This window comes from Notolepis coatsorum (genome assembly GCF_963971535.1).
Source record: "Notolepis coatsorum genome assembly, chromosome: 11".
In the NCBI taxonomy this organism is placed as follows: Eukaryota; Metazoa; Chordata; class Actinopteri; order Aulopiformes; family Paralepididae; genus Notolepis; species Notolepis coatsorum.
In genome coordinates, this window is record NC_140175.1 from 28984717 (window position 1) to 29008775 (window position 24059).

A 24059-nucleotide genomic window follows, 5' to 3' on the forward strand; every position below is an offset into this window, starting at 1 on the left:
CCCAGGGGCAGCCCGGTGCAGCTTCTAAATTACTTTGTTTATATGTTGCCTTGGAAAAATACCGTATATCCATTTCGCTTTTTGAAATTTTTACTCAAAATAGCGTGCTGGTGTTTGCTACAAAGCGTGTAGTTATTTCTTAACCATGTTTTGAAGTGGGGGTGGGGCTAGACCATGGAGGATTTTGAAGACCAGACTGGCATCGGTTAGTTTGATGATGCGGCGTGATTGGTTACTGCTTGCAGTCTGGAATGTTAAACGGCCACCACACCTACTACCCATTGACACCTTGGTCGGCCGACCCTTGCGTAATTGTCACCACCGGGCTGCAGCAGCCCTATACACACACACAATATCGTAGCCTGTAGGCTGCCTATAATAATGCTGCGACTGGGGCTGCCCATTTGGGTAGGCATAGCCTACCCTTGCCTTCAATACCCGGCGTCGTCTATGCATGCAAGTCAGAACAGCTAATAAAGAACGGATATGATATCAGTACACAAATCTAGGTGTTGTGTGTCATTATGTGAAATAGAAATTGTGTATGTGCATCATGAATGTAAACATGTACACACGTTAACCAACTAAGGGAGAGAACTAAACCAAACAATAAGGGTGAGGGAAGTTAACATGTGCGGGTGCGGCACACCAATACATCCGTCACACTTATGGGTAGCTGTGGGTAGTAATCGATGTCTCCACAATGCTGTGCGGCTTCATAGCCATGGCTACGCATACCCTACTACGCATAGCCAACTTCAAAAGATGCTCACTGAGCTTTCTCGCTAGTTGTCATGGTATTTCTCAAGTGCACCCGTTGCCTGCTCAGCTCATCATGTTTTCTTTTGGCTTGCCCATGTGTTCTTTGTGTGTTGTTTCAACGTGTGTTGTTTCAAAGGGTCTTTTAAGCCTGCTTGGTTTCATACGCGTAGACAGCACATTACCACACAGGAGGCATTTTGGCTTATTTTTTTTTCATTTCTTTCCAATGACGCTCATAAATCCATATTGAAGATTAAATTCTGCGTATTTGCGAGACCGCTTTGAAGAGAAATGATCAGTTTAATTGGTTGAGAAATCAGTCCATTTTAGTGTTCACTTGCTAGCTACAGGAAGGTGTACTACTACTGTGTATGCGCTGAATGCAACATAATTCAAGCTATTTATTTTTTAATACCTTTTTACGTTTTCTTATTTAAATGAATCTTGTACAAAAATAAACTTGATTTAACCCTTGTGTTGTGTTCGAAAGCTGTTTCTGTTCATGGTGTTCGCGGGTCAATTTTGACCCATGATTTAACTCAGTCCAAACAACTCAAAATTAATGTCTAGCATCCAATATTGTTTTTATTACATCATAACTAACATATTATGCATTTATAACCATACAGTCCTATTTTCATTTTATTTTATGGGCCCAACACACATTACACTACATATTTTTAAGTTAAAGATTTTATTAAATTCACTCATTATATTCATAGAGTGAAGATAGTGGATAATTATGTTATCTGATTAAAATAAACTAAGATTAGAATAATATTAAAAAAAGAAGAAAACGTTTTTTTGAACTTTATATTATTGACTATAGTAACCTCTGTGGTGTTACGGGTAAAATTGTACCCGTATAGAATTATGCTAGAAAAAGCTGAAAAATAAAGCCTTTTTATCATAAAACACAACTTTATTTTTAACAGATACCTCATACTAGGGGTGGGGGGGGGATTGATATGTAGTAGTATCGTGATACTTTGCGTGGCGATACTGTATCGATACAGGGATGCCAAGTATCGATATTTAATTATTATTATTATTTTATTTTTTTGTATAAGTTGCATTGTTCATTTCAATACCTGTAATAGTACAGTAGTCCACACACACACACACACACACACACACACACACACACACACACACACACACACACACACACACACACACACACACACACACACACACATGTGCATTCAGTTAAGTTGGAATATGACTGTAATACAAACAGTTCAGTTTGTCAGGTACATGCAACACAGATTACAGTGTTTACATCTGTCTGTTTGAGAAAATACCATGTTCTGCAATAAAAAACGAAGTGAGATGAACAGACTGAACTTTATTTTATTAGATAAAACATGTTGACAAAGTTTTACTTTGCAGTTGAAAAAAGGTAATACATTTAATTTGATAAAAAAAAAATATCCCAATACTCAGCGTATCGCGATATATTTAGTATCGCGATACTATCGTATCGTGACGCAAGTATCGCGATAGTATCGTATCGTGAGGTCTCTGGCGATTCCCACCCCTACCTCATACACACCCAGTACCCTCCCAGATCCCCTCATACCACCCAGTACCCTCTCAGATCCCCTCATACCACCCAGTACCCTCCCAGATCCCCTCATACCACCCAGTACCCTCCCAGATCCCCTCATAGCACCCAGTACCTTCCCAGATCCCCTCATACCACCCAGTACCCTCCCAGATCCCCTCATACCACCCAGTACCTCCCAGATCCCCTCATACCACCCAGTACCTCCCAGATCCTCTCATACCACCCAGTACCTCCCAGATCCCCTCATACCACCTAGTACCCTCCCAGATCCCCTCATAGCACCCAGTACCTTCCCAGATCCCCTCATACCACCCAGTACCTCCCAGATCCCCTCATACCACCCAGTACCTCCCAGATCCCCTCATACCACCCAGTACCTCCCAGATCCCCTCATACCCTCCCAGACCCCCTCATACCACCCAGTATACTGAAATTAACATGACAGAGATATTTATAGATGTTCACGCAAGACAATCTGTGCAATGTTCTTCATGTCACGCGCCCCCACAAGATGATGTGCTCTGTACTGCGAGAGTGTGTGTGTGTGCGTACGTGCGTGCGTACATGTGTGTGTGCGTACGTGCATGTGTGTGTGTGTGTGCGTGCATGTGTGTGTTTACGTTCAAGTTGAATATCAGTGTCCATATTCCACTCCCGTGGGGGGAGTGGTGCCAGAGGGATTGGGAGAACAGGTGCATGTTGCAAAAAGTAATTGTTCCCGTGGAGGAAAGAGGTGGGGTGTCAAAGATCAAAGATGAATCTTGACTGACCCAGAGTTACTGTACCCACAACATTTAAATGCACTGCTGGGTCTTCCCAGACCCGAACACCAAATTATACACTTTTTTTAGAGAGACCTTCAGAATTTTGCAAAAGATTGTCAAAATCAGTTGTGCATTGTTTATATAGCTATTGTGAAGGATATCATGAAGCCTCGTTCCAATGGAAAAAACTAGAGGGTAGTTATTATATAATTTAAACTAGAAACGGGTCACGGGAGACCCGAACACAACATAAGGGTTAAAAATGCATGTATTAAAAAAAATATCTGGCTATTTTCAGGCAACCCAATTTGCATATCAGGTGACCCCACTTGGATGGTGAGTTAGGGTGTTGTGTTCATTCATAGTTAATATAAAGACCGTAGAGGTTGAGTACTTTCTTGTGATATGTCACATTCACACTCAAAAGTGGATTGACTTTACAACTCAAATGCATGGGCTGTACAAAAAAACAGTTATGGTTCTTCAGTGCAAGGGTTCAAATGTTGTTTTCACATACTTCACCCCAGGCACTGATGCAAGCCCTGTTGAGAAATCAGGGCAACGTACAGGGCTTTTCACACTGTACAAGTGCCATCATGCAAAGCACTCAAAGTGACATGTTGAGGCATACAGTAGTCTGACTCTAGATGACAACATCTAGATGCTGCAATAGTGTGTGTGCAGCCTAAATATTGAAAGCAAAGTGTGTGCCATGGAATCTGGGAGTGATTGGGCATATTTTAAATTAAATGTGCATGCATACCACATTTATAATATATAATAATATATATATATATATGCTGCTTTTTTACCGATACCGATATACCGATATTGTCCAACTCTTAATTTCCGATACCGATATCAACCGATATCAACTGATACCGATATATGACTTCAGATCCTACAGACACACATACTTTTTTTTGTTTTTTTTGTATCCTTTATTTACACATAATTATTAGTATGATGATGTTATGGTACTATGTCATTACCAAACAGTTTCATGTACTCGGGATTATAGAGAAAAAATCGTACCTAAAGAAAGAAATTATGTCTCTCTCAAAACAACAACTACAGTAGAATAGGTGCTCATTGGAACATATAATTATGTCCTCATGCTATAAATAATGGTAATAAATATGTCCCCACTATGAATGAAGGGCGTATGGCATGTACACATACGTTTTATGTCATCTCTTGTGGCCTTTTCAGGATGTGTGTGTCACAAGTGCTTTCATGCAGTTGGACAAGTTGTGTCCAATAGAAAACGCTAGCGTTTATGTTAGGTTGTCCACAATTCTCTGACTGCCCAACCAGAAGTCTGCAAATCATGTTATGATTTCTCAAAACGAGTAACACTAGCTGGTTACTGGAAACAAGAGGGCGGCCTATGGCCACGCTTGCTATTCAAATCACAAAATGAACTCCCCACTCCCAAAATGTCTAATATATATTGTAATTTTCAAAATGATTATTGCTGTTGCCAGATAAAATGATTGGGCTGTTGATTAGATCGCTTATGGTGAGGCCCTGCCATTGCACTTTGGTTGTGCTGACCCCTGTGTGTTGATTAGATCGCATTGGATCAGGTTCGACCGTTGCACTTTGGTTTTGCTGACCCCTGTGAATGCCGAGCAAAAACTGTTGTTGTCGCCCTCTGGTGGAAAAAAGGTATACCATAAACTCTCCACAGAAGGACGATATGAAAGTCAATGGAGAATTCTGGAAATTAATTTCCCCAAAAATACTTCCCGTTGCCTGATGTGGAACATATTCCGACACACTCATCCCTGTGCGTCTGTAACGTTCTGCACCTAAGCAGGCTGATCGGCCCTATAGTTTGTATAGTTTGAGATTTTGCACGGATTCACGCACACACTACCGAAAACATAATGGGTCTCATAATTCTCCAACATTTCCCAAAGACTTCTCTTAGGGCAACCATCTTGGAACCGACTGAGACAGAATCAACGACAAGTACAGCCTGATTCCCCAATGCGTGGGGAAGCTGTCTTAAGTGGTGTGGTCATATGGCCAAGTTAACCATAGGAATTAGTCTTTGATCAGCCTGTGTTTGAAAACCTGATTATATTGAAGACAACGCCAAGCAGACATCAAAGTAAGTCATGGTGAGCTGTAGGGTGTTGGAATGTGAAATCTAGCATAGCAGCTTAAGACCACACAGCTGTATTTCCAGGGCGGGACCTTCAGAGATCTGTGATAGAAGTTCATATTAAAATGTGGTTTTACTGTATTAAAAAAGATGTTTATCAAATTGCAATAATTCTTGTTGAACTGAGAAGATTGTACTGAAAAGAATGATACCTTGTAGGACCAGGTTATGACCAGAGTCCTGGGAGTTTGAAGTAAAAGCACTGTTTCACTTGAATCATTAAATTAATAATGATATAGACCGGTCACTAGTTAGAAGATATATTGAATGAGTGAGTAATAACTAAAAAATTATGTAATGGGTGCTAACTTCGGACGCTATGACTCTGGTATACCATCCAACAGGATGAATTAAGAAATGAATGACATGTGCGTGTTCCCCTTGGCATATCCAGTTATATAATATATACATTTGGATTCAAATAAAAGAACTGCTAACTTAATTTGATAGGAAAAACAACTTGGGGAATTAACCAAGAGGGCTGGCAACCATTGAGTTGTTAGGACCGCCCCTAAGTTCAAAATTGAGCCAAACTAGCTCCTGATTGGGCGCAGGCTTGCTTGATGCCACTTCCGGTGACGTCACTCAGGCCCGCGCGACTTTTGTATGGATGTGCTCTGGGGAAACACAACAGAAGAGAACGAGAAAGCATAAGACAACCTCCAGCACAACCTCAACGGTGAAGGACAATTGATATCGAGTCGACAGAATATTTAGGAGACAATTTATGCTTGTCTCAGTGACGGTTTTTGTACAGTTATCTGATAACCTGTGAATTTTTTGAGTAACGGTGACTCCCGGCGCATGTGACAAATACAGCGTGCGTTTTTAAGGACCATCCATTTTTCTGAGTGCGCATTGTGAAGAAGTAATGGGTTACGTCGTTGTGTAGTCAATAAACTCCTGGGCCCTCATTTATCAACATTGCGTACGCACAGATATGTGCGTAACCCGTGCATATGATAATTTCTAAGCAAAGTGTGGGACTTATCAATTTGAACTTGTGCTTGACTTTGTGCGTATATCTACGCACAGCTCGGAGCATGCGTAGCTGGCGCCCCGGTGATAGAATATGTTCACAACGCGGAAATAAGCACTGACTGCGCTCCGCGTAACTCAACTCGTTATTATTTTGCGCATAGATTGCAGAAATACGGGAACGTTTTTGATTATATTTAAAAGGCTTTGCCATTGTTAAACGTAATAAGTGGAACCCCGAAGCTGTAAGCAGAATACAAGTCATATGAACACCCACGATATAGTGTTCTTCCCCCTTCCTATAAGAATGAATAAAAAACGCATTGCAACGAGAACAGAGGTTATTTGTTGAGTTTATGTGTATACAAAACCCTTGCAATAAATGTGTCTTAAATGAATGAAAAGCATACATGCTCTGGATACAGAGCATATATCGTGTGGGTGATATGACTTGTATTCTGCTTACAGAATTCCACGTATTTAGTTTTATAATGTCAAAGCCTTTAAATCAAAACTTTCCCGTATTTCTGCAATCTATGCGCAAAATAATAACGAGTTGAGTTCTAACAAAGAACGTATTACATGCTGGGTAGGCTGATAGAATAAACTATGATATGAATATGATATGATATAAAGGTATACTGGTCCGTCCGAGGATAGCGAGGAGTCGGATAGCCATTAAATGCCATTTGAGAATATAGGCTATTAATGCAAAGCGACGGCCTATAGCCTATACATATTATTTAATGTTTTCATAAGCGTAAAGATACAACAGCTAGATTAATGATCAAGTTGGTTTACTGTATGCAGGGCTTCGCAGGGCTGTGCCATGTGTTATTAAATATGCGCAAGTTACTGTTGCATAATGTAGGGGATTGTAGGCTATGGCTGCTATTATATGTAATTCATATAGGCTACCTAATACCGACAACAAAATAGATTGTATGCCTCTAGTACAAATCATATTATACCCGGTAGCCAATCGAACAGAACGAATAAAGGCATTCATATTCCAGCATGGTTATAATGACACACTAACGCCAAACAGTGGTTAACGAACGGTCTTTATTAGTATTTTGAGCTGTCCAGGCAGAATTGCAGCAATGGTCTTAGGGAGTCTTGATATCTGACATCACCATGTACAAGTCCGCCAGCCTGTTATTTATCCCATAACACGGGTTGTGTCTTCTTGGTTCCGTGAACAATCTCGCTCGTGGAGTTTCTCATAGTTCGCTCGGGTCAGTCCATTATTTCACATCCCATGGGGGTGTTTCATGACCATATATGGATAATCATGCACGAGCATTGACGGTAGAACAAAGAGGTATTTATCAACATGGAGGAGCATAGGACCCGTGTACGCACGGTTGATAAATCCCAATATTTCTGTGCGTACACACATTCTAAATTCTGTGCTTACGTACGAACATAGAACACTTTCTAAGAATTGTTGATAAATGAGGGCCCTGGCTTTTGGTGCACTCGAAGCGAACGTGTGGTTTCAAATAATTTTACTGCACACACCTTTTTTGGGACCTCAGAGGACAACGCAGATACACTTTTCTTCAATAGAAATAGACGATAGTGGCCCAAACAATCCCAGCTGGGATGCCGGCGATGAGGAATGTCACTATGAACACGCGTTCCCGTCTAGGTCATTTGCATACAAGACACGCCTCCGAGAGCTCCTTATAAGCCAGGCTCTGTGCCGTGTGCAAATGAAATCGCAAAAAGTCGAGAGTTTAGACACACCTGTCCAGCTCATTAAATTCAACTGATGCAATGCAGTCGTGTAAAAATGGTGGCGGAATCGCTTTGCGACTGCTCAAAATGAGATTAGATTCATGTATTGTCATCAATACTACTACTACAGCTTGTGACCACCTGCCGCAGCGTGCGCACACACACACACCTACACACACACACACACACACACGCTCGCAGTACTGTATAGTCTACGTGCGTAATGAATGAATGCAGTAGGCTTATATTATTCTAATGACTTGTTTTATTAGGAAATCACAGATACTGTGCTGCCTATAGTAGTACAGTCCACCAGTCTGCTGCCCGACTCTGGCAGCCTTAATATGTGTACTGTACTTACTGTACGTATAGGGCAGAGCATATATATAGTATCTACTAAATCCTAATTAAACAAGTAATTAGAATAATATAAGCCTACTGTTCATTCATTAGACACTTAGGCTACATACTGTAGTGTATTCCAATATCTGTTTGATTGATTAATGATATATTTGAAAGAATGCAGGTTATCGCTATATAAAACAAATGTCTGTCCCATTGTACCAATCAATGGGATATATTGCATGTTGGCTATAACCTGCATTATTTCAAATGTATAATTAATCAATAAAACAGATATTTAACAAATAAGGAATACAAATTCCACAGAAGGCATTAACTTAAGCATCTTTGAGCACCTGGAAAAGCACTATATAAAATAGATATATTATTATTATTATTATTATTATTATTATTATTATTATTATTATTATTATTATTATTATTATTATTATTATTATTATTATTATTATTATTATTATTATTTTCAATCATTTCACAATAATTGCATAATTGTGTTTGAATATCTGAGAAATTAAGTAATTATACATTGTCCAAAATAGCTGGTTCAGATATGGTTAATCCAGCTGCCTTGTGATCAGATTAATCCATATTATTTATTTTTCCAACATCAAATGCGTAATTTTTTATCGTACAAATATTGTCATATTTATTTTAATTATGATTAATTAATTAATTCCAAGGACGCCTGTAGGGTTGACATGAAGGAATCACTATGATTCTTCCCAAATAAAGCCCTTAAGAACACGGAGCACACCAGTCTGTCAAGTTTGCTCCTCAGCACTCCTCCTAAATCCTGCTCTCAGCCACGGCCGAATCCAAGCTTCGGGACGGTTGGGGAATCCCACAACCGGCCCTAAGATGTCTGAAATGGCCCTGAGAGCAAATTTCTTGTCGTAAGTCCGTTGGAGAATGAGACCCAATGTCTTCGAATAGGCTCTGCCTACTGTGGACATATAAAAATCACATTTGGTAAAGTGTACAGAATTCCTTGTATTCAGTTCTCTACCACAAGTGCACAATCCTAGTAGTAGATAGAAAATAGATAGTAAACATGTTCAATTGACCATATTCACATGCCAGCCATTTTGCTCTTATGTCATGTTCAGATTGGGGTTCCTTTCCACCCTGTTCCTAAGTGGGCTACCAAATACATTTATCTTTGTTCCCCTCTAACTAATGCAATAATTATTATCGAACTGCAATGGATATGCAAAGGTGTCCAACTCCTGTGACGTCATATTTATCTGTTATTTAGCCTTTATTTAACCAGGCAAGTCAATTAACCCTGTAAAGCCCAAATATAGAAAAACATTAGCAAAACATGTTTTTTGAGTTGTGTTTCCCCTCCACTCTGTTATCAAAGCTTCCTCTCCCCGTTTTCTTCAAGCTCTTCTCGTCTTCAAGGTTACAGTGGGGTAGGCGTACCTGCCTGGCTGTTCCCAGGTAATGAATTCCACTATCAAGGAGCTTCACTACCAATGGGGACACAGGTGAAGTAGTTGTCTGTGTATACAGTATCTTGTAGTTCTGACCTTCTGGAAGTGTAGAGGCAAGCTTCATCACAACATCACCTGACAATCCAAGTTCAGATTTGGCTCGTATTCCTTTGACACTACCTTGGTACACATCAAAGTCACAGATCATGCCAGAGATTCCAGCTCTCACCCACACTTTGAACCCCATGGGTGTGGCTTGCCCCGCATATATTTCTTGATGCTGCTGAATTTCCCCTTGAAAGGAATCATCAGCTCATCCACAGAGTTGTGTTCTTCTGGTATGACCTGCAAGCAAGTTTCAAGTTTCAAGTTTCAAGTTTCTTTAATAGTTGTCATACAGAAGTACAGAATACTTTTATACAAAATGCTTCTTACTGTTACGCTCCAGAGACTGTGCTAGACAAGATACGTATCAAATAACATAGTATAGCATGTAAATTAGAAGTAGAAAATGAGGTCACAGTGTTCAGTATAGACATATGTACAATGTTCGATGCAGAATAGACGTAACTGAGTTACCATATAATATACAATACTATGCAGTGTACTAATATACAATACTACAATACTATAGCATTTATCTCTGAATGAATCAAGCCATGGTCTGAATTTCCAAAGTTTGTCTTTCTTTTCCGTCTCCGACACCGTGTCCGACACTGTCAAGTTGTTTACAAAATGTAATGATGTCAACAGAGATTGGAATCTGTTGCGTGACATCACATCAGAAATAGGGGGGTACCATGTGCTTGTCTTCCAATACATACGGACTCCAGACATTTGTCCTAAGCCCATCTTCAGGTACATGCCAATCACTTTCTCAATTTCCTTTGGATTGGTGTTTACAGATGTTCCATTTGTTTGTGTGGTATATTCTTAATCCATTGTACTGCAAATCACCTTAGATATTGATTAGAATATACCACATTTGAAAGCTGTACTCATATGTGTTTTGTGTCAGAGCCTGAATCATGTCTTCTGACACAAATTTCTGGAAGTACTCCAGTGGTGTGTGGAGGGAAATTACCTCATCATCTGTAATATCCAGACCAGATAAATCAGTATTGGGACTGATCAAATCTTTTTTCAGCCAGTGATACTGGTCGTGGGGCACGGTGTGTTTCTTTGGTTGGGGCACGATGTCCACACAGTGCCGTAATTTTAGTAAAAGCCAAGGTATGGCGAGGAGGGGGGGGGGGGGGGCTAGGGGGGGGTTCTCCCCCTTGGTGGATTTTATTTGTCAAATCAGTTGTGCAATAGTCACTTTTGGTGAGTTGTTTCTATACAATTCACTTATATGACATCTAGGTATGACACAGGACTACACAAGCATTTTTTGTATAGAAATGTGTCAACAGACTAAAGCAGGGAACCACAATATTTTGCATACAAATTATGCAGAATGTAATATCATAACTGTCTATTATTTTTCTTGCAATTGAGCCAATTTTCCTTATAGGTACGGTTTTGAGGTGTGTGTTCAACAGAATGTAGTATCAAAAACACATTCACAAAAAGTATGGGTTACTGAATGCTGAACTGCACTGTTATAATCACTAAGCCAGACCTTACCTGTGTCCCTGTATCACTTGTCTCTGCTGCCCTTTGATTAAAAAAAAAAACGTCTGTATGTCCATTTTCCTTTTTTTGGGCATATTTCAGTTAGTCACAGTAAAAGTCACCTAGTAAAAGTGAGATAATTGACAATATCAAAACATGCTAGGGCTGTACCGAATAGTTCGAAGCTTCGTTCATAATGTTGACGTTCGAATTCTAAATCACGATACATTTTTTTTAATTATAAATACAAATTTGTAATTTTTTTTTACATTTTTTGTATTTTCATTTGCCAAGGTATGGCGAGTGCCATACCTTGCCATACCAAAACGACGCCCCTGTGTCCACATAATCACCGGCTGGGCGGTCAGTGGGTTGTTGGTTTTCTTTGTCCACAAGTATCTTCATCGGCCTCTTCATCACTTGCATCAGTGTCGTCTGATTCCATCTCAAAAACACTCTCTCCTTTTTGGATGGCAGCAATCACATCCTGCACACTGTATTGAGGACCTCTCCTCGCTGGTGGCATTCTGAAATGGAAAAATAAATAGATAGATAGATAGATAGATAGATAGATAGATAGATAGATAGATAGATAGATAGATAGATAGATAGATAGATAGATAGATAGATAGATAGATAGATAGATAGATAGATAGATAGATAGATAGATAGATAGATAGATAGATAGATAGATAGATAGATAGATAGATAGATAGATAGATAGATAGATAGATCGATCGATCGATCGATCGATCGATCGATCGATAGATAGATAGATAGATAGATAGATAGATAGATAGATAGATAGATAGATAGATAGATAGATAGATAGATAGATAGATAGATAGATAGATCGATTGATAGATAGATAGATAGATAGATAGATAGATAGATAGATAGATAGATAGATAGATAGATAGATAGATAGATAGATAGATAGATAGATAGATAGATAGATGTAAATAATACACATGCTTATTATATTGCAGTAGAAATAACTATACTACTAGTACTATAGGAACCAGATGTTTCCAGCCACACAATACTGTCTGGCTTTGCAGCAAGCATACAAATGCTATTTACACATTAGACATTTACACCTATTTACACCACAAAATAATACATGCCCCATTCACCCACACCCGGGTGCCCCAATGCAACAAGAATTCCCATCCTATTTATACATTTACATCTCTTTACACAAATTATCATACTAAAATGATACATGCATTCACTATTCACCAACACCCCCAAAACATTCCTGAACATTCAAAACATGTTTCTGCCAGAACCAGAGAAAGTTAAATGTATTTATTTTTAAACTCATAAGATATAGATACAGTTTCAAATACTGCTATAGATAGTTTCAAATAATGCTACCAGAAATAATGTATTCATTTATTAAATTCTGGCCTTAACTTAAAATCTTAACAGAGAAAACACATTTATAACTTGGTTATAGTGAATTATCAAAGACATTCTATTTCTATTAGTATTTCTTTCCCCATATGTGAACATATGCTAAGTGCAATGTCTCCATGTAATGTGTAAGGTGCACATGCAATTTTGACTACCAAACTCTCCCTGAGTTGTTGAATTGCAACAACGACATTACAAGCTCAAAATCAAATGTGATGAATGTATTCCACAATAACTAAATATATACAGTACATGTTGTGGACAGGGCTTGACATTAACTTTTCGGCTCACCAGCCACTGTGGCTAGTGGTTTTCCAAAGTCACTAGCCACTCAGCATTTTCACCAGCCAAAAATTCCCACACTCGCGCCCCCACCCAAAAAGTGTGAGTAGTGTGGTGTGTGATAAAATAACATCTAATCCAATAACATCTGTCCCCACTCGAATATCCCACCCACCCAGACAGTCACACTTTACATTCTCTGTTCCTGTGTAGCCATTTGTGTAATGACAGTATAACAAGTATTGTACTTAGTCATTGTTGCAATGTACTTACTGCATTGAATTGACTCAATACCTAGGAATAGGGTCAGGGCATAGGCGGCGGATGGGCTTAAGGTCCAGGTTGGCTGTATTGGGAACGCCCCTTGCGCGCAGCGTGCGAAAAATTTGACCTTTTATTTTTGGTTTCACGCAAACTGTCCAGGTTCTGATTTCATATACACACACACTACTAGGCTATACTACATCGAGCCCCACTCATTTATATATAGTGCAAATTAAGTGTTCAAATGAAGGCATCCAATAATATATGAACCATTGTCTTACCTTAATGCAGATAAATGCGACGTTTCGTCTTGGTGAGAATTGAATCACAAGTTGCAATGAAGTGAAAGTTTTTCGTAATTTAGATCTCATCATGCTTTGAAAACAATGTACATACAGTAGCTCTAAAAAGTTTCCACGATTTGATGAACTCGGACTCTCATCATGTCTTCTTAGAGCAAGCCCTTGTTTGCCAAGATAAAACAACATACAGTCTCAGGTGATCGCTAGTTATGCCTCTCCTCGCTTCTCTACAAAGCGATCGGTGGGTTGAAATTCAGAACACAGATGTTTGCTTTACTCTGCCTGCGGGATCAGATTCAGGATGATCATGTGAATGATGTGATTGGCCACATTATTTAACCTGAGCCTATGCGTGATTGGTTACTGCCTGTATACCTGGAATGTTAAACGCTGCCACAGATTGACACCTTCGTCGATGTCTAGTCCTCTATTCAGTGTGTGTGTGTGGGGGGGGGGAAGAGAGAGAGAGAGAGAGAGAGAGAGAGAGAGAGAGAGAGAGAGAGATGTCCATGGTGCTGAGAGATAATCAACTAAGCGACCAACAGTGGAGACCGCGCACAGTGATAATGTGCAGCATATTGCGAGTGCTCTCTTGACTGAGAGGGTGGCCATTACAGTACCACGGGAATTTGTATAGTGTCCCGTGTCACTGTCAACTAAGATACATACAGTCGGCTCAATTGACATCTCCGCTTGCGTCCCGGGGAGGATTTCTGTTCGTCCCAAATACATATTGTCCCCGGGACGACAGGACTGTGTTAGGGCCCTTTCTCACTCACCCTATTCGTTTCTATTTCGTTCCGTTCTGCCCGTTCCGAGATCTGATGCGAACTCCCCCCCCCCCCCCCCCCCCTCTCCCCCCTCTAGTTTGTGTACACACTTCAGTCTGGGTGCGCTCTGGGTTTTGTTTACGGTTTGCGTTTTGAGCTTGTAAGCTTGCCGTAGTCGATGATGTCACGCTCGAAATGTAAACACAGGAGGTGTTAACACAGAGACTGGAGAATGGATGTTGATATAAAGAAACAAATAACTAATAAATATGAAGTTATATTTGAACCTCTGTTGTCAAGCCTTGTCAATATAACCCACCCCCCTTTTCTCACGAATGGAACTCTGTTGTAGAGTCCGCTTTTGATCGTTTTGCAGGGTTAACAATAACGCTAAGCTAATGGCTAACGCTAACATTACTACATGCAACATACTAGTAACATTGCTCGCATCGATTATATTGAATGTCATTGATCTACTGGTCGACCGAAAATGTAAACGGGAATGTCTTAACACGACTGCGGACTCTGGATGTTGATATAAAATGAACAAATTGCCAATAAATATGAAGTTATATTTGAACCTCTGTTGTCAAGCCTTGTCAATATAACCCACCCCATTTTATCACGAATGGATGGTGTTGTAGAGTCCGCTTTTGAGCGTTTTGAGCGATCTACTGGTCGACCACGGCCGACTGGTTGGGCACCACTGGTCTAATAGAAATAAATGCATTCGAACAAGAAAGTATAGTATACAGCAATGGCTAACGGCTAACGCTAGTTAGCTAGCCTGTTCAGAAGCTAACATTATCCCATCGCTTGTGGCAATTATATTGCATGTCATTGATCTACTGGTCGACCACGGCCGACTGGTTGGGCACCACTGGTCTAATAGAAATAAATGCATTCGAACAATGTATAGACATAGCAATGGCAAACAAAATTTATGACGTTATGTCAGCAGCACCAGGCGCCACGCCCGTGAAAAGGTACAAGCTCGCAAAGCCACACCCCCCGTTCTCCCGGGGCCGAAACCGAGACCACCTCTGCCAGCTGATCCCGTTCAGCGGGGGGTGAAATGAATCAGCGCCGTTTCGCACCCCAAAAGGGGTGCGTGAGAACACTCCCCCCCGTGCTCCGGGACGGTGATTCGATACAAAAGGCTGAGTGAGAAAGCCCCCTTAGTCTCGACTCGAGCCCTTATCCTTCATTCTTAATGTTAAATGAATGTGGCTAGCTAGCTAACAAACACCGTAATATTAGTTTAATAATACACGTTACATAATACATGTTCATTTGTTTAATACTTACTCGCACATCCACAAATAGTCGGTGAAGGGTCTGCCTTTCTTCCCGATTGTGTGAACGTTGCGGAACATTGTAACGTTAGCTAACTGTCTTGCTAGTGTAAACTATGGATGAGTCGGTTGCACTAACCAGTTGAGCTAACGGGTCCTCCTACTCTAATGTGAGCTATTAACGTTAACAGCATTCGTTCAGCTGTCAGCTGTCACACACGGAGGCAACACGACGCACGCGACATGGCAAAGTGGATGGGCCAATGGAATGAGCACACTGTGCGCACCCAGTCCTCGTGGGAGTTGTAGTATTATGTAATATCACCTGGATTGACGTAATTATTGCAGATGCCTTTTGTAAACTACAATGATTTATTTTTCATAGAAAAATCAACTTAATCAGTTGATTATTGGGATACACAACATTTTGTTGCATTTCCTACGAATGTGTGAGTGCTCAATTAACTGTTACCTGACCCATAATCGTAACCACTAAGATCTCACACAAACTTCTTATGGCCTCATGAAGTCAGAGCCCTATTCGTTGTCTATGGAGCGGCCTGATTGGAGGTGATGTGCAATAACCTGACCAGATTATTCAAGGCGGCAGACAACAGTCTTTGATTAAGGAGTTTACTGACAGAATGACATGTTGCGACATGGAGACCTAGGCTACAGCAATGACCCTATAGGCCCAGATCTCTGTAGAATGGTGAGCTAACAAAGTATTTATACAGGAGATTGACAAAACAAGTAGTGGAGCATTGACGTACATAATATGAATTATAGATATGATGTACAGAGATACTTATGAGAAGGCTGTGTGTGTGTGTGTCTGTGTCTGTCTGTGTGTGTGTGTGTGTGTGTGTGTGTGCGTGTGCGTGTGCGTGTGCGTGTGCGTGTGCGTGTGTGTGTGTGTGTGTGTGTGTGTGTGTGTGTGTGTGTGTGTGTACAAGTCGAGTGAGAGGGGTAGTGTGCTTGTGCATGTGTGTGTTTAGAAGGAGAGAAAGATAGACATGTGTGTCTGTACATTTCCCTGTCAGGAGGGTTCTCTGATTTATAGCTTTAGGAAAGAGTGGTGCGTGTTCACAAAATACTTACTGAACTGTCCTGGGGCACAGGAAGAACATACTGCATGTCAATTCTTAAGTGGTGTGTTGTTGAAACCTGACAAAGAACATCAACAGTTCTTCTTATAGGTAGAGGTTTATCACCTTGGAAGCTTTTCTACTTCTACTCCTCATATCAGTGAGAAAGACAGAACGATGCATTCACTGTGTTCCGTTCCAACCCCTGCAAACACCATCATGCTACACAAGACGCACACAGGACATTCAGAGGTCGGATCAGCCGTTGATCTGTCATGGAAGAGCAAACATAAACAGCACCCTCTCAAAAAGAGAGATTGGCTCACTGGATTTCAGACGCTACTGTATGGACTTTACAGGCGGTTCACTTCACAATTGTGCCACAGGCCACTCCACAACAGTGAGGGCCCCATGCGACATATTCCTTCATGTCAGTCGTTTTGGACAAGCTGCAATGCAGGGTCCAGCCACTGTTATAACTGTAGTTATATTGTGAGAAATGTGACAGAAGACCTGCAGATAGAATTTTGAAGTATGGTGTTGTGGCATTTATCTGATTCAATAATGAAAGGTAGAACACATCTTTCAGAGGTTTATTCAAAAGCTAATCAAGCAATAGTTACAGACAGGAAAGGAATACGTTGCAAGGAAAAAGGGACATTGCAACAGGCAGAATCCACTTTACATTCTGCCCAGAACAGAAAGCCACAAGCTTCCACACATAGACTCAGTCGTAAAAAAGGCGAAGCAGCGCCTCTACCACCTGAGACAGTTAAGGAAGTTCAGAGTATCTGGGAAGATACTCCAGTCCTTCTACTCCGGAGCTGTAGAGAGCATCTTGACTGGAAACATCACTGCCTGGTATGGCAACAGCACGGCACAGGACAAGAAGGCCCTACAGAGAGTGGTGCGCTCAGCCGAGGGTACCACGGGTATTGCACTACCAACCCTGCAGGTGCAAATCCAGAGCCTGCAGGATAATGAAAGACCCTCACCACCCCAACAACAGCCTGTTCATGCTGCTGCGGTCAGGCAAACGCCTGCGAACACCAGTAACGAGGACAGAGAGACTTCGGCTCAGCTTCTTCCCCCAGGCCATCAGAGCCTTGAACACTGAACTCTCCACGCACAAGCACACATGAGCACACACACAACACACACACTGTACACGCTCACACACTAGCAGCCACTTTAACATGAGCACACACACACTCATGCTGCACACGCTCACACTTATGGACACTTTACAGAAGGAAAGGTCACTTTAAGAATAGTATACATAACTTGAGATTGTATTATATAGCATTGTATAGCAGTGTACATAAAGACCCAGTGCCTCATCCGTAGCTAACAGTGTACTGCACTACCACAGGACCTAGCATGTCCTACCATGCTCTGTAAATAACTCATGTACAGATACCGATATGCCCTACTTTGTTTACTTGTTTATTGCACAATGTCGCTCTATTGGTTGGATTCTTATTATATATTATTACTATTGTATTATGCACATCGTTGCGGGCAAGACCCCCCGCATTTCACTGTATACCTGTATGCCGTGACAAATAAAACTCTTGTATCTTGTATCTTGTATCCTATTGTCACCAAGCCAATGAAAAAGCTTCTTCAGAAAATAGCAGCCGGTATTAGTAATAGTAATAGTAGTAATAGTAATATACCTGGTTAGGTTATAGTTTAGAATAGCAGTCGTTAAGGGAACTAGAATTTCAGCTTAGTTCAACACGACACAGTCTCCTGACAACAGGTGCTGTTGTGAGGAATGTGATGGCATTCCCTGTCTGCACACACAGAATTTGCCAGCTTTAACACAGTAAAAAACTGCTCATTGTAGACACTTGTTTAAGTAATTTACAGTAGATAGAATTATTGACGGTCACGGAAGGATAGATAGATATGGTAGATTTATATACATTTATGGATATTCTTACATTAGCAAAAAACTTCCAAAGTCTGACAGCATATTACTCATCTCGTCGGAAAGAACTAGATGCCAAAAGCAAAACAAACAACCCATCTCATTTAGTTGTCACCGATATGACAATTATGTCAGCTTGACAAGTGATAAGGTAGAAGCCATTTTCTACAGTCAACCGCCCCCTGGTCTCCGTGTGAAAACAAGCCTATGTTATGGACATGACACCTCACGACAGCCCCTGTGCAGTGCCGCGTACAGCTCTCGTCTTAATGTCTATTGTGACCATGTCAAATTAGGTCCGGGCCAAATTATCACGCCGGCGTTTTTTTCAATTTAACTGAAGTTGCTGACGGGCCCCTCGACTGTTCCAAAGCGACGTTTCACGTCGTCCGCGAGCTCATTCGTTAAAAGCCTGGCCCCTCGCCAGATGTCACATCATTGCCAGAGCGTGCACTGAAACAGCCCGTCTTTTTCTAAAGCGTCTGACAGACATCCAGAGGTGCTACGTCCGTCGATATCGATGGAGTTATTCAATCGTTGTCGCTGGGGAGGGAAGAAGTGGGACTTTGGAAATGTAAATACTGCAATTAGGGCTCCGGAGCCCGAGTGACAGCCGGAGCGTTAAATCAGAGAGGTTTCTCCGCAGGGCCATTCTACTGGGAAGTAGTCACTTGGGCATTGAATCCAATTTACCTGAGTGCTATTCGATGATTCCAGAGTAAAGCTGTTCAGATCAATAGAGGGATTAACCAAAGTGATATGTTATCTATCTTTACCCCAACCCCCCCTCTCTCTCACTCACTCTCTCTCTCCCTCTCTCTTTCAATTCAATTTCTCCCTCTCTCACTCTTTCAATTCAATCTCTATCTCTCTCCATATGTATCTCTCTCCCTTCCCTCTTTCTCTTTATTTCTAGAGCTTAAGCTATTGTACTGTAGAACCTTATTTTATTGCTTGTGTTTTCCATTTGAAACCAGAACAGACCTGTTCACTGTGCGTGTGTATATGTGCGTGTGTGAGAGAGAGAAAAAGAAAGAGAGGGAGGAAGATAAAGAATGAGAGGGGGAGAGAGAAAAAGAAATAGAGAGGGAGAGAGACAGAAAGAGAGTGTGTGAGTGTGTTTCCCCCTTCTGAGACTTGACTCTGACCCTTTCTTGTTCCCAGCCAAAATCCACTACACTCCTGCCCTGCCCAGCCAGAGAGAGTATCTCACCCAGAACATGCCCACTGGTCACATGATCAAGTTCATCATAACCTACCACACGGTGAGTAACAATAAGAATGTTGAATGAATACAGTGTGTCCACAGACAGACAGGCGCACACACATGCATGAGGATAATGCAATGCGAGACGCAAATTACAGCAACCTAAGCTTACAGTCAAATATGAATTCTTTGACCGCGGGATAGTCTGAATCGTAGCATGTGGTGGTGTTGTTTTTTCTCTTGTGTGCTTCTATTTGCTGTAGTTACTTGCATCTTGATGTTCCTGCCATGAACATGGCATCTGATTGGATAACACAGTGTGTGCATCGGTGAGCGACAGAGCGCAGAGTTAAAGATAATGGTTTGAAACTGAAACACCATGACTGTGTTCCAGACCAAGTGGCACACCCAAGCTGAGGACTGGTGTCGAATGCAAATGTGATGTAAATCCAATGTGTGTGTCCAACAAAACAGTGTTTATTTATGGGTCTGATGCTGATTTAAAATGCCACTCAAGTTGAAATATCCAATAGGTTTGCTGGCATTTACATTGGGAGATTCGAAAACCCCACGTTGGTTCCTATACAGTATGTTCCACTGATAAGACCATTATTATGCAGCAGCTATTTCTGAAAGAGAGAAATATCTTTGGTTGAAGAAGAAGATGAAGATGATGATGCATTGTGGGAGTGGGAGACCCTGGCTATAGCCAGGTGTCACATACCAGATGGGGGGGCCTTCTGTTGTTTTTCAGAAGTGCAACGTTACCTTGGATCTTAACACAATCACTTTCGGCGGGCGCCCACAATTGCCAATTAGCCGACTGGCTAATATTGACATGCGTGCAACCATCATTGATTTATGTGCATTGTCCCCAGTAAAGATGAAGTAATTTAACTGAGTCAGCTGCAGCCGCTGTTTTGATCCCTTGTTTGGGGATCTATTGTGCGGATCCCTTGTGCGGCTTTATATTGCAGCTTTTCAGGGTTGTTTTTCAGACACTATAATTTCCTTTGGCCTTCTCTTTATTCCCAGTCGGCCACAGAGAAGCTGTTTTGAAAACAGTCGGCCATGAATATGCAAAGCTCCGGTTCCTTTTCCCATTTGATTTAAATTAGCTTTTTGTGTGTAAGGCCCACATTATTCACTAAATGTTGTAGTGCTAATAATGAGCGTACTACATCCCCAAAATAAGGACACAATTGTTGCATGGTATACATGTAACGAAGGTCTGTGAGTATATCCACAGTCACGATGGTGTGGGAGAAATGCTCCCGGAGTAATCAAATGTAGACGGTCAATAGGCTTGAACATATTATATGGGTTTAATACACCAAAGTAGGTTCAGGTAAATCAGAGTTACAGCTGGATGACTCAGAGTGGACACTGGCCGGGTGTATCCAACTGAGCTCCCGATCGATGATATTGGGTACATTATATACAAGAGGAGTGAGAGGTGTGTCCCTTGTGAGTGGTCGGACTGGAAGGGTGGGTGGTTGGTCTGTTCTGGGGGGGGGGGTTCGGTCCATGAATGGGGGCGGGGGTAATGTCTTTCAGGGTGGTTTGTCTGGAATGGTGAGCGGTGTGGTTTGTTCTGTCTCGGGGGTAGGGGGGGTGGGGGGGGCTTGAGGTGGTGAAGGGGGGGCGGGGTTGTTGTGTTTTGGGATGGCTGGACAGGACAGGTGAGTGGTGAGGGGTCTTTGGACACAAAGGAGGGTGGGGGGCACTGGGGGCGTCTTTTGTCTTCTTGTTGGTGGTAGGAGATAATGAGTTTCATTCTCTCACAATTGACTTCAAGTGTTGTGAAGTGACTGTGGCACGTAGCGGTGCTGCAAGTTACACTCACTCGTCCTTAAAAGGCATGCAGACACGTTACCAAGAAGTGAATTCACCTCTTGGTATAGTGGTCTGTGATGTCGCCTGTGACATAGCTGTCAACATTGGGATTTCAAAATCCGTACAGGTTTTAGCCCCGCCCCTTCTCCTGGCCCCGCCCCCTCAGCCGGCCCCCTCCCACCCGGCCCCCGCCCCCTCCCAATGGAGCTGCCTCGTCGCTGCCATCTGCTGGTCAAAACCGGTATTATTTTGTTTTCCTACTGTAGAGTGTAAATGCTATACAAATACAGTAAATTACCTTTTATCAAAATATTAACCATTAAATAAAGGTTGTAATCTGTAAATGCATTTGATTTTACTGTAATTTGACAGTATTTGGAAACCATAGATGCCAGACATTTAGTTTTCTTGCAGCTTTTTTTCTTACAGTCTACAGTCAGTGAATCCTAAATCTCCACTAGGCAACCACTTAGAACATGAAGAACATATTTAGTATAACAGCGAACAGATATAATAACTAATTGTAAGAATTCTGTTAAGTGTCTTGCTCAAGGACACATCGACACGCTGCCCAGGAGGAGCGGGAATCGAACCGGGAACCTCCGGATTGCCAGACGACTGCTCTACCTCCTGAGCCACTGTCGCCCCTATATTATATTAATACGACAACTCAAGAAGAATCAAGAGGTTATTTGTCACATACAGTGAAATGCAGGTGGTCACGCCCGCATTGATTGTGCAAAATGCAAAAAAATATAGACACAGGATATGCATGATAAAAAAAGACATGCCATGTTCCTGAAAAAGCTATAAAAAATACCTATGGTCATTAATTTAGCAGTGGGAAATGGGAATATCATTTTTGGAACAGTGTGTGTGTGTCTATTAAGTCTGTGTAGTATGTCTGTATTGAGCCGTACTGTATTGTACCCATTCTGCAATCTGTTAAAAAAAGTTTTCATTCATTCTACAGAGAAAAATGAGATAGAAAAAAAGCCAATGCGATTTTGTGTTTTTCCTCAATATCTCTGCAATGCCTGCGAGTTACCAGTAACTGTATTTGTCATACCATGACAATTCACGACAACTTTTAAAACGGATCAATTTATTTATATGTATAAATCGCATTCAGGAAATTGGGCGTCAGTGAAAGCATGCTATCCGTGGAGGAATGGCAGGAGCAGGAGCAAACGGCTGTTAGTGTTCACCAACCATCACATTTACACATTCCTGCATTTGTATTGTTTTATCCACAGAAGATTTGCAAACCTTTTGTTCCAGAGACAAAAGCCACAGAGTGGGCAATCAAGAGACACTGGCTAAGTTGATTTGATGACACCCTCGGTCCGCGGCCGCCTCGGTGCATCATCTACTCTCTCTTCGGCTCAAACAAGGGACTAAACACGTTTCGCAATTATGCCACATCAATGTGGAACGCCCTGCCTAAAGCTGTAAAGGAATGTGAATCACTACCCACTTTCAAAAACACTCTCAAAAAACACCTACGTGAGACTGCAATTCGAAACTGGCCCCTACAAATGTCCTAACCTAGTTGTACAGTAAATGACCAAGTAAGGCTTTGTCAATATTCCAATGTACAGTGTAAAATGTGTGTGTGTCCCCTACCCAACCCCCCCCCCCCCCCCCCCACCTCCAATGTACAGCACTCACCCAACCCACCCAACCCCACCCCACCCAACCAACCTCCTCCAATGTACAGTTTCTACGCCAAATGTATATACACTCCTTTTCTGGACACTTTTGTATCACAAACAGTACTGTATTTGCAAATCTGATATGTCATAAATGTATAGATGTAGCAGTACTGTCTATCTGTATGTCATGTATGTCATATATGTTATGATGAATTGAAAATGGGGGACCCTGATGTAAACAAGACGAAAGTCTTTCTCTGGTCTGCATCCCCTTAACAATTGTATGTATTGAGCTGTACTGTACTGTACCCATTCTGCAATCTGTTAATAAACCTTTCAATCAATCAATCAATCTCCCCTGAGCTCTGAGCTCCGGTCGCGTCGCTGTCTTCTTCTGGTCGCAACGGTCCAATCTACACTGCTGCCACCTGTCGTCACGGAGGAGAATTGCACCCATTTTGTAAAAAATCAAATAATAATAATAAGCACAAAATACGTACCAATCCGTACGCCGTAAAGAGGCTGTGCAGAGGGTCGAAAAACAGGAGAATCCCGGTCAAACCGTACACATTGACAGCTATGGCCTGTGATGGTGCGGC

General features: G+C 41.6%; 1 protein-coding gene across 1 annotated transcript in view; it reads left to right on the forward strand.

Moving 5' to 3' along the window:
• LOC311237082 (putative flavin-containing monoamine oxidase A) overlaps positions 1 to 24059 on the forward strand; it is a gene marked incomplete at both ends in the record, with an annotated part of 183954 nt that overhangs the window by 117222 nt on the left and 42673 nt on the right. The window contains one exon of the mRNA XM_084324888.1: positions 19927 to 20027. Within this exon, the coding sequence (XP_084181014.1) occupies positions 19927 to 20027 (101 nt within the window). The remainder of the gene's footprint in view (positions 1 to 19926; positions 20028 to 24059) is intronic.